The sequence below is a fragment of the Perognathus longimembris genome, chromosome 16 (genome assembly GCF_023159225.1).
Source record: "Perognathus longimembris pacificus isolate PPM17 chromosome 16, ASM2315922v1, whole genome shotgun sequence".
NCBI classification, from domain to species: Eukaryota; Metazoa; Chordata; class Mammalia; order Rodentia; family Heteromyidae; genus Perognathus; species Perognathus longimembris.
In genome coordinates, this window is record NC_063176.1 from 2,324,452 (window position 1) to 2,341,333 (window position 16,882).

Here is a 16,882-nt window from a genome sequence, read left to right on the forward strand (position 1 = left end):
CTGGTTATGTTTTTAAAGTTTCTTTAGTTTGTAATTCCATTTTACTTACTTGGAGATAACTGTCCTTTGCCCTATGACATGTTCTACATTTTAGTTTTGTGTTTTGTTTTATTTTTTGTCTTGTTTGAGTCAATGGTTTCCAACTTTCTTATTCCTTCAGCATTTGTTCAGATTTGTTTTTGTTTGGTAGAGTATTTTTTCCTTCTCTTCCAAGGGGACATTTGGTGATGTCCAGAGATATTTCTGGTTGTCATTACAAAGGTTAAATAGGATTGCTCCTGACATATAGTGAGTAGAAGCTAGGACTGCTGAAAGATTATCCTAGAACAGCCCTTAACAAAAAATAGTTTTCCTAAAGACTGCTTATAGCTGAAGAAGCAAGAATACTTTGTAGGAGGTGCTGCATAATATGTTGTATAAATAAAGCATGTGGATTTTTGTTGCTTTTTTAATCATCAGCAGTGAGATTAGTTACTGACAACCTGATGGTTAAATGAAGAACTTACAGTTAGCTTTACTAAGGTTCTGTGAAAGTTTAACCTCCTACTTTAACATTGAATTTTCTTGTAGGAAGAGTATTGATGTAGTTAGTCTTCTTTGTGCTGGGTATTTAGAAATCTGCCGTATTTTTTCATCTGTATAGTAAGTTTAACTTACGATTTCCAAGGCTCTTGTATTTCTCCCCTTTTCTTTTGCTCTTGAAATTTGATAATTCTTTATAATGTACAATCCAGAAATGGTGGTGTCCCCAAGTAATACAGCACCAACCTTCAGCAGAGAAACCAAATCTTAGTACGGCACCAATTTTTTTTTTCAATCTCTTTTAAGCAGAACATCCTAGATAATAATTGACATGTTATACTTAAACTATTCATAACTTTATTTTTCTCTTAGTGAATAAACCTAATAAATCTTTATGAGTCATTTATACATGTAAGTTACAGAAAATATTTAAAAGGCTGGGATGTAGCTAAGTAGCAGAAGTGTGTGGCTAGCATGTTCTAAAGCCATGGGTTCCAGCCTCATAGAAAGTAATTTAAGATTCTTATTTAGACCAGTTAGAATGCTTACATCCAGAACTTTGTTGTGCTTCTAAATGATTTTTTTCTATAGGAATTGTAATAACACAGGGCTGGGAAATGTGTCTTAGTGGTAGGGTCCCTACCTAGCATGCATGAAGCCCTGGCTTCAGTTCCTCAGTACCACATAAACAAAATACGCTGGAAGTGGCAGTGTGGCTCAAGTGGTTGGTTGCTAACCTTGAGCAAAAAAGTAGTTCAGGGTCAGTGCCCAGGCCCTGAGTTCAAGCCCCATGAGTGGCAAAAAGAGAGAGAGAAATTTGAAGTACATACTTTATGTTGGGGACATGATAGGAGTTTACAGATATAATTTGGTTTAAATTTAAATGAGACCATTTCCCTGCCCTGGCCCTGGGACTTGAACTCTGGGCCTGTGCATTCTCCCTGTGCTTTTTTTCGCTCAAGGTTAGCACTTACCACTTGAACCACAGCTACACTTTCAGGCTTTTTTGAGTAGTTTATTGGCGATAAGAGTCTCATGGATTTTCCTGCCCTAGATGGCTTCCACTGTGCTCCTCAGATCTCAGCCTCCTAAGTAGCTAGTATTACAGGTGTGAGACACCAGTGCCTGGCTTAAGACATTATTTTTAAAGGATTATAAAATCTCATTTCTGGATGTCAGTCTTTCCCCATTCTATATTGTAGTAAAAGATCTTTGCAGCTGGAAATTTGAATTGCATATTTGCATCAAACTGTATATTAAATATTTGTTTTTGCAGCTGTGGGGATCAAACCCTTGGCTCTGTGGTAGGAAAGCACTGTCATGGAGCTATACCCATAACCCTCCAGGTGGGAAAAGGATAACTGATGTTAAAGGAGTTCTCTTCTTCTTCTCTGAATTTATATAGTTACTGTACCCCTTTTTATCATCTTACATATTTTATAACCCAGTTGCACACACACTCATTAAAGAAAGAACTTAATGGGTTATAAGGCTACTTTCTAAATGGAAACTCTATTCCCCCAAGTAGTAACTAAACTATTTTGGAACTTAGAACGTTTGCAGTAAATAGGCTTTAATAAATCTGTGAAGATAGCCTTTTTCCAATCTGCTACTTTATGTACAAATTTTCAGTGTCTTCTGTAACTTCTATAAAATACATCTTTTAAAAATATTTGTTATGGTTAACCCTTTTTCATACATTAAAGCCTTAGAGAATTTGAAAGACAAGAATCTCATACGTTTACTTAATCTAGTAAATTTCAATTTCATAGATACTCGAGAAAGTATTGCTGGGTCATCAGTAATTCTCAGTCCTTGTTTTCTTGGAGTATTGGTAACATGTGTGAACAAATATGAAAAAAGATCTAGAGATGTCTGAAACACATGATTACTTTACAGTAGAAGCAACAAAAGCTGTATTCATTCATACCTGTAACTTCCGATCCTAATAGTCTCTTTGAAATTATCTCCTTTGTTAGTCCTCAAACTGAGGGGGGAAGGAAGGAATACTACCCTTAATATTCTTTTCTTCTGTCCCAGAATTCCTCATTTTTTGGACGTTCCCTTTACAGAATGTCGTAGTCATTTGAATAAACTATACTTTTGTAAGCTATCAAGTTGTGTATATTATATATTGTAAGAATGGTGAATTTAAAATACATTTGCCAACTTTGTAGAAACCTTCCATTAAGTTTTATTTTGTTGTGCTACGGAAGAACAAACAAAATTTTTACTTGACATATTTATGAAGTATATAGTGTGGCAGTTCAGTAAGTATACATAATATATTACGATCAGATGAGGATAGCTTAGCTTCATTACCTCAGACATTTCCTTGTGTTTAAAATACTCACACTCATCCTCTGGTATTTTGAAATATAGTACTAAACATTTCCTTGTGTTTGAAATACTCATCCTCTGACATTTTGAAATATAGTACTAATTTTCAGCCATCATTATCCTATTACACACTATAGAATAGTAAACATTATTCATTTTTGTAACGTTTCTTTTCTGTGGAGAATCTTTAGTAAAAAAGTAATATTAACTTGCAAGAAAAATAAAATAGTAGGGGATGAATTTGATCAGTGCATTATTTATGCATATATGGAAATATAATGAAACCATTCAGTACAGTTAGTATATACCAAATAAGAAGAGAAAAAAAAACTAAACGTTTTTATACATACGGATTAAAATGTAACTTTCTTAGTAAGTCTTCATTAGGTTTAGTGATAATGCAATATAGCATAGAGGACTTAGGAAATAACTGGTAATTGAGAATTAATGCTTCTGTGATCCAACCTCTAATCTGAGTTTTCATGATTCTTTCCTGTCATAGAAAATTATACTTCACCCAGTGCCATAGTTTTTTCTTCCTGTCACATTGAGCAAGCCCTTTTCTATCACTTTAAACGCATACATGAACACATTGAGCACCCTTAAGGATTCATTTCTTCATGGAACTTTGTTTTATTTTATATTTGTTATTTTTCCCCCCTTATGTGCGTGCGTGTGTGCATGCGTGGATGGATGGAATGCAACCACTGTATTGCTTGAGCTGTACCTAAACTTATACCCTTGATTTCTGTCTTTGATCAATATTTAGTTTTCACCTGTTAATTTTTTTCTGTGCTCATATTTTTATGTGTTTTAATTTATTTTTTATGTTCTTTCATTGGATTGAGTGGTTTTTTTTAGAAATCCTTACTTTAGATTGTTTCAAAAGCATTTTTCCTGCTATAACAAAAATTGTCAATTTCCTAAAATATGGCACTTTAATATTTGACATTCATAAACTGTAATACAACTACTTAGCCTGTATGATTTTTTTTTTTTTTTGCCAGTCCTGGGGCTTGAACACAGGGCCTGAGCACTGTCCCCAGACTTCTTTTTGCTCAAGACTAGCACTTTGCCACTTGAGCCACAGCGCCACTTCCGGCTTTTTCTATATATGTGGTGCTGAGGAATCAAAACCAGGGCTTCATGTCTACAAGATGAGCACTTTACCACTAGACCATATTCCCAGCCCCTGATTCTTATTTTTGATTGAAGTTAATGTAGTTCAGAATTTTAGAAAAATTTCTAGATGTTTACAGATAGCATTTTCACCGTTCTATTTGAAAATTCGTTTACTTAGATAGCTTAATTTCAAGATGAAACGATGCACTTTTTTTCTTGTTTGTTTTGTACTAATACCAGGCTTGAACTTGAAGCCTAAGTGCTGTCCCTGAGCTTTTTAAAAACTCAAGGCTAGCATTCTGCGACTTAAGCCACAGCTGTACTTCTGGCTTTGGGGCGGTTGATCGGAGCTGGCATTATGAGTCTCCTGAATCCTGCCCAGGCTACCTTCGAACTATGATCCTCAGATCTCAGTCTCCTGATGAGAGCCACAGGCATGACAGAAGGAATATACTGTTAATGTTGTGAATTTACAGGTGATGCCAACAAAGATGTTTACTTGAGCCCAAGATTTTGATAGAGTTAGCAACACAGTAAAACTCAGTTTCAAAAGCAAACATATATATTTGTGAAGTAAATTTCTTTAAATCAGTAATATTTTGGATAGTATCAACTGTATATCAACAGATACATCTCTTTGCCAGTATCATAGTGACAGGGAATGGCAAAACAAAAAATTTCCCTATTGTCTTGGATGTTTGTTTTCTAATTGTGTGAACTTCTTTTAATTGAATGTGTTTTTATATGGTAATGCTTTTGGTCACGTACTTTGCAGGTCTTTCAAGATCTCAGATACCACTTTAGGATACCTTAGTGTGAGTGAGTGAGTGTGTTTGTTAGAGTGTTCAAGGGATCAAAACTATTCATTACACTAACAAGTTATTGGTCAGTTTTACTGTGTTGACACTTGGACTGATAATTAATTCATAAGCCATTATCAGTAAACTTTTGGTCTCTGGCACCAAAATATGCTAACTATACTAGAATTCTTCATTGCCATGCCAATTATATTTAAAAAAAGAAGCAAAAATGAATTTACTTTTAATGATATCCTTGAGCCAGTCGTTTTATTTATTTATTTTTGCCAGTCCTGGGGGTTCAACTCAGGTGAGCATGGTCCCTGGCTTCTTTTTGCTCTAGGCTATCTCTCTACCACTTGAGCCATATCACCACTTCTAGCTTTTTCTGTTTATGTGGTACTGAGGAATCAAACCTAGGGCTTCATGCATGCTAGGCAAGCACTCTTAGAGATAAGCCACATTCCCAGCCCTAGTCATTTTAATAGACTATATATTACAATGATAAAGTTAAGCTTCCAAGAATTTTATAATTTGTATTTGCTTGGGCCTAACATCTTGTAATAGCTCAGGAATTTTCTGAAGAAAGCAGTGACAATACTATTGAACGTGGGTTTACGGGCAACTGTAATTCAGTTCCCAAAGCTCTTACCTGATGTCTTTGAAAGAACAGTACTATAACAATGTATACAATGGTTATGAAGCCAGGTACCAGTGGCTCATACCTATAATTCTAGCTATTCCGGAGACTGAGATCTAAGGATCATAGTTTAAAGCCAAATGGGCAGGAAAGTCCGTGATTTTTTTTTTTTTGTGGCCAGTCCTGGGCCTTGAACTCAGGGCCTGAGCACTGTCCCTGGCTTCCTTTTGCTCAAGGCTAGCACTCTGCCACTTGAGCCACAGCGCCACTTCTGGCTGTTTTCTGTATATGTGGTGCTGGGGAATTGAACCCAGGGCCTCATGTATATGAGGCAAGCTCTCTTGCCACTAGGCCATATCCCCAGCCCAGTCCGAGATTTTTATGTCCAATAAAGCTACCAAAATCCAGAAGTGGAGTTGTGGCTCAAGTGCTTAGACTGCTAGCTTTGAGTAAAAAATGGTGAGGGACAGCTCTCAGGCCCTCAGTTCAAGCCCCAGGACTGTCACACACATACATACAAACAATGAAAGTAAAATGTTTTAAAACCTCTGAAGTATTAGAGGAGGGAAGACTACTAATACATATTGTCTGTTAAAGTAATTTGTTTCATAACCTACCAGTTTTATAACCTCATATATAACTCTCATAGCCACAATACTATGGAAAAGAATATATATGATTTTATTTTAAAGAATGAAACTGCAATTGAATGAGTTCTCAATAAATTTCTGTACAAATTTAATTTTTTTCATTACTTAAATAATGGGCATAGATATTTTGAATTTATTTGGGGTTGTCATTGTGTTTGTCATTGGTAATAATCATGCTCAATTTTTTTTTCTCCTGGTTTTTCTTTCCTCTTTTCCCTTTCATTCCTTCCTTCTTTCCTTTTCTAAAAACTTGTGTTTTAGGTGGAGTCTTTCATTTTGGATCAGGATGATTTGGAAAATCCAATGCTGGAAACAGCTTCCAAGTTGCTCTTGTCTGGTACTGCTGATGGCGCAGACCTCAGAACGGTAGATCCAGAAACACAAGCTAGACTAGAAGCTTTGCTCGAAGCTGCAGGTATGTCTGTGAACTAAATCTTGACTCTTGTTATTCAAAATGTATGTTCAAAGAGATTCATCAGTTCTTTTTCTATAGAATTCCATGGAACATTTTATTAATACATTTTAGTTTTGTTGCCTGAGTAAAAGCCACATTTTGTAGTGTAGTATATCTTAAAATAAAGGATTGATTGGCTGGGTGTTGGTAGCTCATGCCTTAGTCCTAGCTATTTGGAAGTTTGAGATTAGGAGGAATATAGCCCCGGGAAAGCTTGGTCAGATGTTTGCAATGCCCCTTCTCAACCAGTAGCATGATGACTCATACCTATTATCCCAGGTGGGAAAGCCTAAAATAGGCAGATCGTGGTTCAGGTGCCTGTCTGGGCAAAAGCAAGATCTCTGTCTCAAAAATAATCAGTACAAAAATGCTAGGGGCATGTCTCTGCATAGCACCTGACTGCCTGGTAAGCCCAGGGCCCTGAATTCAAACATCAGAAACCCTCATCCCCCAACAAAAAGATTTCTTAGACAGTTGGTTTTCCTTATTTGTGAATTGCATGATTATGAATTTGTGTACTTGTTTACCTGTAGTTGTCACCTTGAAATGGGTTCTCATAGCTTTTCATGGTAAGGCACAGACTGAAAAATTTGAATCATCCGATTTTCCCTGGTTAAAGTGATACCCTATCTGCTGTCTCCTTCAACTCTTATTATACTGTAGACAGATATTTTTAAGCAATCAGTTTATTGCCACATTTTCCACAACCTTTTGCTTTTTGCTAGTGTTTGTAGCTCCAAAGGATTTAGTGGTAGAGTGCTTGTCTGGATGTGTATCTCCTTGAAATCAATCCCAGCACCCAAGAAAAGATAATAACCTCAAGCATACTGAAATATTCTGGTGTTTTTTAATATGGGAGGGCTGTAGTGGGCTTTACTAGTGAGGCATATTAGGTGAGCATTCAGGCCTGAGTTGTGGTGCCTAAGTATAGTTGTAGACCTCTGAGGTCAATCTTAATAATCTACTGGAATATATTAAGAAATCTAAGCAAAGTTATTTACTAATGAAATATGACCAGAGGCTTGCAGTAATGTAAAGGAATGGTGGCTTATTATTCACTAATTCAGCAATTTCACAGAATATAACTGCATGGATACCAATAATTAATTGTATACAATCCTTCATACCCTTAGATTTTTGGAACTTGCAAAGTGAATCATTAAGAGTTTTTGGAGTGGATTGTATGTTATTCCCATGGGAACAGCGTTTTACCTATTGATTAAATATAAAATTACTTCTTATCTCACTGTTTGTATCTTTCACTTCTCTCCCTTTTTACTTTTCTTTTTCTTTTTTTCTTTTGCCAGTCCTGGAGTTGAATTCAGGCCTGGGCTCTGTCCCTGAGCCTCTCTCTGCTTAAGGCTAGTGTTCTACCCCTTGAGGCACGGCACCACTTCTGGCTTTTTCTGAGTACAGTGGTGGTACTATTATGTTACTACTGATGTCAATAAGTCAAAAAATATTTTCTTCATGTCTCTATCTGCTTTCTGTTTCTGTTTTTTGTATAGACTTTATTTTGGGCAGTCTTTTTCTGTTTGTGGTGACAAAAGTGACTAGACAGCTCATGACTCACATCTTACCAGTTTAGCAACCTTTGAACATAGGTTCTTCTTCCAAAGCCATGACAGATGCCTAAATGAAGGCTACTTAGATTCCCAATGTGGTCTAAAGGCCCTTATCTGGTACTCAAGGGTGACAAGATCATGAACCATATGGAAGACAGATTTTTTTGAAAATTAGAGTGCAGAGGGATTTCCCAAAATATTCTAGATAGACAACATGTATATCCATTGTTCTATTTGGAGGTTAGATAAGATAAGTAGATTTAAGTAATGTGAGTTTTGCTTTATTTTTCCTTTTGGGTGTGTACGTTTTGGCGTGAAACTAACATAGGAATTGGCAAATTATCCACGGCGGATGGTAAGGCCTTTGCAGACCCTGAAGTTCTCCGGAGGTTGACATCATCTGTCAGTTGTGCGTTGGATGAAGCTGCTGCTGCACTTACCCGTATGAGAGCTGAAAGCACAGCAAATGCAGGGCAGTCGGACAAGTAAGTACTCATTTGCTGTGATTAGTATGAAATGATTTAACATTCAGCATGTATTTAATCCTTTACATTGCTAACATCTTAAGATCTAATGTTGGATTTTGTTTTAATTCCCATTTTATACATGAGAAATTGAGAGCAAGGCTAACGTCTTAATTTTGCTAATACCTTTAGCTTACTTAAGTTTTATTGTGTTTATATGCTGGTAAAGCATATATGTAATATACAAAGCAGTAAATACTCTACAGTTACTTTTAACATTTTCCTATTGTAACATGTTCCAGTGTCTAGTTCTGATCATTTTAAAGGGAAAGACTTTTGTTGGGGTTTTTTTGTTTTTTTTTTTTTGACCATCCTGTATCTTGAACTAAGGAATGGAGCACTGCCCCTGAGATTTCTTGGTGAGGGCTAGTGCTCCATCGCTTGAGCACAGCTGTACTTCTGGCTTTTTGTGGTTAATTGGATATGAATCTTGCAGAGTTTCTTGCCTGGCCTCGTTTTGAATCATGATTTTAGCCTCCTGAGTAGCTGGGATTATAGACATGAGTCATGGGTACCTGGCTGGCTGGCTTTCTCTTCTCTTCTCTTCTCTTCTCCCTTCCCTTCCCTTCCCTTCCCTTCCCTTCCCTTCCCTTCCCTTCCCTCCCCTCCCCTCCCCTCCCCTCCCCCCCTCCCCTTCTCTCTTCTCTCTTCTCTCTTCTCTCTTCTCTCTTCTCTCTTCTCTCTTCTCTCTTCTCTCTCTCTCTCTTCTCTCTTCTCTTCTCCTCTTTCTGAAATTCTTTAACTTCTAAACAAGCGATTGAAGAGAATTATTAATGTGTTAATAATTTTCAGTTCTTAGTGACTTCTTTTTTTTCTACTTTAAACTAGCATAGACATGTGTTTTAGCAATTAAGAAAATGAAAATACTTTTATGGTTCTACTATAACCATGAAAATAGCTTTGAAACATGAGATTTTAAGCAATTTTAGTGTTTTGTGAACATCACAGAGGTGAGGTACCAGTACTTTCCAAAAGTAAAATAGGTCAGTAAGTGATAATCACTGTTTCATGTGCAGTTCATTGTTGGCCAAACCATCATTATGTACACCTGTATGAATTTAGACAGAAAATGATACCATTAAAGAATTGCCTGTTTAGAGAGAATTACCTTGTCTGTTTTTATGAAACAACTTTTGAGCACATAAAAGAGGTAGCTCTTTATTAGATTAATTTGCTATTGTCATAGGTTTACTTACTTTCTTTAGTTAATCTTGGGTTCTATTCTTTATTATTTAGGATTATTCCAGGCTTGTAATTTTAGCTGCTCAGGCGGCTGAGATCTCAGGATCACAGTTTGAAGTCAGCCTGGGCAGGAAAGTCTGTGATACTCTTTATCCAGAATAAACTAAAGAAAAACCAATCAAGGGGCTGGGAATATGGCCTAGTGGCAAGAGTGTTTGCCTAGCATGCATGAAGTCCTGGGTTTGATTCTTAAGTACCACATAAACAGAAAAAGCCAAAAGGGGCACTATGGCTTAAGTGGTAGAGTGCTAGCCTTGAGCAAAAAAGAAGCTCAGAGGCAGAGCCCAGGCCCTGGGCTCTGAGTTCACGGCCCAGGACTGGTTAAAAACAATCAACAAAAAAACAGCAAACTTAATAATATATGGGATTTTCAGCATAAGGGGACATTAGAATTAAGTGAACACATTTACACACATTAATAAGACCTCTGAGTAAAAATATGAAAGTGGAAATGCTAAGGTAGAGGTTTGTTTTTAATGGAGGGTAGGTCAGAGAGGGACTTGAAATTGGAGCGTATTTAATATATTTAATGAAAAACAAGACCAGTGTATCTTAACCCAGAAAGAATAAAGGTGAGAGAAGAAGACATCAAGCTTGGGATTAAAATGGAGAAGGCATGATATCCTACCACTGGATAGATGTAAGCATTTTGACTTTTACTATGGGGATGATTTAGAGCAGAATAGTGACAGGATGCCCTTGTCTTTCAGTGAGATACCTGCCTCCCTTGTTGAAAGCTTGAAGAGTCAAAGATGAAAGCATAGATAAGTCAGGAAGTGTTGCCATAACTTGGGCTACATATGATACATTCAACCTGGCTAGTAGCAGAGGTAGCAGTGAGAACAGATTATCATGGGTGCCTTTAGTAACAGGTGACAAGGCCATGTTTCAAGAGGATGATAAGATAATTGATCATATTTTTAAATAGAGCAACAGGATTCTCATGTTTAACTTCGGAGTGAATTTTACCAAAGAATGTCTAGTAATTGTTTTGGAAGACTTTTTGGAAGTTTTTGTTTGTTTTAGTCTAACTTTGTAGTACTCTACTACTCAGATGATTCTGGCCTTTCCTTGCATGGATTTTTTTTGGTGTGTGTGTGTGTGTGTGTGCGCGCGTGTGTTGCATGCATGCATGCACGAACACATACATCCTGGTCCTGGGGCATGAACTCAATGTCTAGGAGCTGTCCTTATTCTGTTTCATTCAAGGTAGGGCTCTGCCGCTTATACTGCAGGTCTACTTCTGGCGACTTGGTGGTTAACTGGCCTCACTCACATCTCAGCCTCATTAGTAGCTAGGATTATAGGTGGCCCACCAGCACAACCCAGTGACTTTTATATGTAAGAATTTAAACCCAGTAGTTTTCTTGTTAAGGTTATAATATAATCATTCTAGTTTTAGCACTATTGTTAAGATTAATATCAGACTAACATGCCGTGCGATTTTTATGTTATATCCTAAGATTACAATATTCTTCCTCAAATAGCCGCAGTTTGGCAGAAGCCTGTTCAGAAGGAGATGTAAATGCTGTGCGGAAGTTACTCATTGAAGGGCGAAGTGTAAATGAACACACTGAGGAAGGGGAGAGCCTCCTTTGTTTAGCTTGTTCTGCTGGATACTATGAGCTTGCACAGGTTTGTATTACTGAAAATAAACTTCAGAATGAGAATCTAACTTACTAAAGAAAGAACACACTTTTTCAGCCATTTAATTCAACAGATAGTTTTGTTAGACAAAAATCGTGTATGTTAAATTGACCCTTACAAATCTCAAGAATGGATGTTAGAAACTTTTATTGAAATCATTTCCCACTATTCTTTAAACTTTCCTTTCTTTTCCAAGGTTTTGTTGGCAATGCATGCAAATGTAGAAGACAGGGGGATCAAAGGTGACATTACACCTTTAATGGCTGCTGCTAATGGAGGACATGTCAAAATTGTGAAGTTGCTGCTAGCTCACAAAGCCGATGTCAACGCACAGTCTTCAACAGGTCACAAGTGTCTTTTCAATTTCATTTTCAATCAATAGTGACATTTTTTAGTAATAGTTTCATTGTAATGACCATTGATGTGACTTTCACAATTCCCTATTTCTTAGATGTGCTGTGCATGTATGCACATCTGTAGATGAGGTTTAAGGTAAATAGAATATATTTGAATGAATTTTTTCCTGTTCTGCTTATGAGGACAGGTACTTTGCCTCCCAATGCTGTTTTAGGTTAGATGAAACATTTACTCTCTTGGAAGTATAAAGCTGTGGGTTATATAGTTCTCAAACCCAAGTTTTCAGTTTTCTGGGAAAAATAGAAAGACAGGAAGCAAGAGATTGGTCTGTCATACCCTACTATTGTTACATTCTGATCCATGGGAAAAGAAAGTTATGAAAATACTGTCTTCCACAGGGGTATAACCTCAACCTAATTTTTTTACCCCAGTAGATTTGTGTAAAAGTTGTACAGTTGTGTGAAAATTATTATTTTTTAATTTCTTTCATGTAAAAGTCTTGGAATTATTACGTTTTAAATAGCTACATTTTCCCCAAATCTTTATTTTTATGAAATATTGGTTTTTCTTGTAAAATGGGAGAATTTTGTTACCGACAGGAATGTTTCTATGAGTTGGGTTTAATGGTACATACCTACAAGCGTAGATATCAGGAGGCTGAAGCAAGAAATGATGACCAGCCAGGGTTAGATAGTGAGACATGATTTAAAGAGAAAAAAGACATCACTGTTAACTAGTCATCAAATTAGTGTTGGGTATTATAGTAAAGCCAAAATGAGTGCTATTATAACATATGGTAATATATGTGTGTATATGTATATGGTACTATGTATTTCATATGTATGTTGTGGCATATGTATTTTATATAAATAATAAACGCATTGTAAGTATGTTTGTATGTATGATGACTTTTGGTTTTTGTTGTTGTTTGCCAGTATAGGGAGTTGAAATCTTAGCCTCTTGGGCTTTTTTACTCGTGATTGTGGATTTCTACCACTCAACCCATGCTTCTATTTTTACCTTTTTGTAGGTTAATTGGACATAGGAATCTTGAAGTTTTGTTTGCCCGAGTTATCTTCAAATCTCATCCGTGTTTGGCAATATTTTAAAATGAAGCTTGTAATTTTTCTAGTTAAAACAACTTTTTTCTCATTTGAAAATGAATTCAGTTTTGGGGTAGAATTGTTTCATTCTTAACTCTACAATTCTATAAAAAGTACACATATGTATATGAATCTTTGAGTGTAAATCTCTTAAGGATTTTTTTTTACAAAACACAAACCAAACACACAAAAAATATTAATTCCTAATATTAATTAGAATTACAGTCTATCAGTTTTCTTAATGTAAATTAAATGCTTTGGGTGTTTCTATTGCTTTATGTTGATTTCTCTTTTTTTGTATCATTAAAATAGGCAATACAGCGTTGACATATGCTTGTGCTGGAGGTTATGTAGATGTTGTCAAGGTGCTCTTGGAATCCGGTGCTAGTATTGAGGACCATAATGAGAATGGTCATACTCCTCTTATGGAAGCTGGAAGTGCTGGACATGTAGAAGTAGCCAGATTGCTGCTAGAAAATGGGGCTGGCATTAATACGCATTCCAATGAATTTAAGGAGAGTGCCCTTACATTAGCATGTTATAAAGGTACAGTATAAACCTCTTTAAAACAAAACTTTTTTAAAACATGAAATTACATTAAGTTTTTAAAGTCTGCCTAAGTTACGGTACTAATTTGTGAATTAAATTGTTTTCAATTAAATGCTTTTATTTTATTTATCATTTTTAAGTAGTTGTAGAAAGAAGTTGCCATGGGTCTTTTGATCAGTATCATCCCTTTCAACATTATTACCCTACTTTCCCACCTCACTTCTTCCCTCACTTTTCTTAGTTGTATAGGATATACAGTGAATTGTTTTTACTGCATTCTCCCTCACTTCTTTTTTTATTTTTATTTTTGTTGTAAGGGTGATGTATGGAGGGATTACAGTTACCTAAATAAAGTAATGAGCACATTTCTTGTCGAGCATTGTTACCCCCTTCCTCATTTTTGCTCACTTTCCCTTCCCAACTATCTTCTCCCCCAAGTTGTAAAGTTCATTTTCACCATAGTGTCTTGTCCCTCTCTTCTTTTCTTATTTGGTCTACCCCTTTCCCTTGACCCCACTCAACCCTTTTAAGTTCTCCCATCAGAAACCTCTGTGTATGGGGCTGGGAATGTGGCTTAGTGGTAGAGCGCTTGCCTAGCGTGCACCACATAAACACAAAAAGCCAGAGGTGGGCACTGTGGCTCGAGGGGTAGAGTACTAGACTTGAGCAAAAAGAAGCTAGGGACAGTGCTCAGGACTCAGTCCTGAGTCCAAGCCCCAGGACTGGCAAAAAAAAAAAAAAAAAACCCTTCTGTGTGAGGCCTGAAATGAAACTATTACAGGAAGGTATATGAGAAACATTAGGACCCCTAGGCACAGGGAAGAACTCACAGGGTAAATGTCCACAGACAGAGAAAAATCAAAGAAAGACTTAATAAATGGAACCTCATCCAACTAAAAAGATTCTACATGGCAAAAGACATAGATAACAAGCAGAAAACCAGCCTATTTTGCCAGCTGCACATCAGACATTTGGCTATTATCCAGAGTATACAGAGATTTAAAAAAACTAAATCCAAGGGATCAACAACCCAACCAATAAATGGAATAATGAGCTAAATGTTTTTCTTTTAAATAAATGTTTTTAAGTATTTCAGAGTTTATGTTTAATAAGTAAACATTTAAAATATAGCCTCAATATTATAAGTCCTGTCAATTAGAAATGACAGTTGATCAAATTGTTTTATCAGAAAATTACTTAATTTTAATAAGAACTAAATTTTTGTGGTAGTTTTTTATGTGGGAGCATACATTTTTTCCTAGTGCAGAGTGTATGTGGAAAAAAAAAGGCCACCTCAACTGAAAAAAGTAAATTTTTTATCTATTGTGGGGGGTGAACTCAGGGCATGTGCACTGTCCCTGAGCCCTTTTTCTCTAGGTTTTTGTTTTCTAGTGGTTAGTTGGAGATAAGAATCTCATGGACTCTATCTCCCTGGCTTGTTTTCTAACTATAATCCTGAGTAGCAAGGATAATAGACTTGAGCCACTAGAAATACCGGACTGGCCAGAAAATTACCTACAGACATGTCTGGTCTGTAATGTTCTAGATTCTTAAAAAGCAGCCACGGGGTGAAAAATACTCAGATTCCTATGTGGAAACAGGCAAGTGGTTATAAAGAAAGGTTTTTTCCCCCTTATAAAATGAGCTTATAAATGAAAACAGTCGTGCATCTTTTGATTTGTATAAACAATCACTTCATTTCATATCTCCAGCTGTGGCATATTTGAATCATAAAATAATTGATCATGTTTGACCCTGAGGTATCAAGAAAAAGTTATAACAGGTACAAAGCATAAAGAACCAATCACTCTCGGGGCCAATACCTCTTTACTTGTGTAAGAGTCTGTGTGAGTGGCTCCTAAAGTTTTACATCCTGGCCTTGGCCTTTAATTTCCTCAGCCTAACCTTGTTTGGATTTTGTTCCATTTTAAGAGTGGCCAAGACTGTGATATCACTTAAAATAATTGTTGTTAAAAGCCTGATAAAATAATGGTAATCACATGACTAAAAGTTTAATTCATATTATAATAATAACATACTTTATTTAAAATGATTTGGTTGTTGTTGCGGGTTCTCAGGTAGGTAGCACAGCTGAAGGCCCTCACTTCTCCAGCTTTGGTGATTTGACAATAGGCCAAACTTCATTGGGAAGGGGAGGAGGAAAGCCGGGAAGTGGGCTGATAAGACAGTCCTCTCCCCTTTGCTGCAGCCTCACCATGCTTTTCGGGAATGGCACCTGAGGTTGCAGCTTGCAGGCTTTAATTACAAGCTGGCTTAGGGGAACTAAACTGTTTAGATGCATCTCTGCTACTACTACCCAGGATCCATGAAACTTCTTTCCTCTGTTTGTGGTGAGGTTTCCTAGGATATGGGTTGACAAGGAGATGAAAGAGCCAGCGTATGAGCTGAACTTGAGCACTGATGCAGCTATGTGGAGGTTGAGGATGATAGAGAGGTTGAGATGACACAAGAGGTTAGAAATTAACAAAAGATGTAACTGTTACTGAGGTCTTGTTTTAACTGTTTACCTATCACTCCACTTTCTTTCCCTCTCAAATTCATTTGGTTACAAATTACTTAGTTCCTTCCAAATAAAGCTGGGCTCAGATAGGGAAGTTATTTTTTTTCCTTACATAGTCCTTTTGCAGTATAATTTACTTCGCCTTTTTAAGTTGGGTTTTTTTTTTTTTTTTTTTTTTTTTTGGTCTTTTCTTTTTTGGTACTGGGGATTGAACCCAGGACGTCGTACTTGCTAGGCAAGCGCTTTGCCACTGCGCTACATCCCAGCCCTACTCTGCTTTTTTAAACCACTAAACATCTGAACTTTAACACGGTTTGTTTGAAACTGTACAAAAGTTGTGTATGTATCTCAGTGAATATATTTGTGTGTTTTATGTAGTGTTTTATATAATAGAAATTAAATATTGTTTCATAAACATGGAGATCCTAGTTTACAATAAGTAGATTATCCCTGAAAATTTTCTGGAATTGGCTATTGAAATTTCAAATGTATTTCCTCAAAGAAATAGTTTCAATGATTGTCATCGAAAACACTCTTAGTTTTGAAACTTACCTTATTCTGTTGCATAAGTAAATATAGTAAGCATGCTTAGGTTCCTAAAACGTTACAAACAGAATATTCCAGATGATTCAGTGTGGTGTCTTTGTTTACCTACAGTAGGGATTGTAGTGGAGGCCATTTCTTAGGGCAGTAGTACTACTTAAATTATTTGTTTAGAGGTTGTGTCTGGGTACCCCTGGCTTATGCCTCTCAGGAGTTTGGGATCTGAGGATCACATTTCCAACCTGGGCATAAAAGTTCCCATGAGGCTCTTACCTCAGATTAACCACTCAAAAACTGGAAGTGATG

General features: G+C 36.5%; 1 protein-coding gene across 6 annotated transcripts in view; it reads left to right on the forward strand.

The window, feature by feature from the left end:
• Positions 1-16,882, forward strand: part of Ankrd17 (ankyrin repeat domain 17) — a 122,008-nt gene that overhangs the window by 41,969 nt on the left and 63,157 nt on the right. For all 6 annotated transcript variants that reach the window (XM_048364546.1, XM_048364549.1, XM_048364547.1 and 3 more), the window contains exons 2-6: positions 6,333-6,486; positions 8,419-8,575; positions 11,344-11,491; positions 11,700-11,847; positions 13,276-13,509. In XM_048364546.1, coding sequence (XP_048220503.1) covers positions 6,333-6,486; positions 8,419-8,575; positions 11,344-11,491; positions 11,700-11,847; positions 13,276-13,509 — 841 coding nt within the window. The remainder of the gene's footprint in view (positions 1-6,332; positions 6,487-8,418; positions 8,576-11,343; positions 11,492-11,699; positions 11,848-13,275; positions 13,510-16,882) is intronic.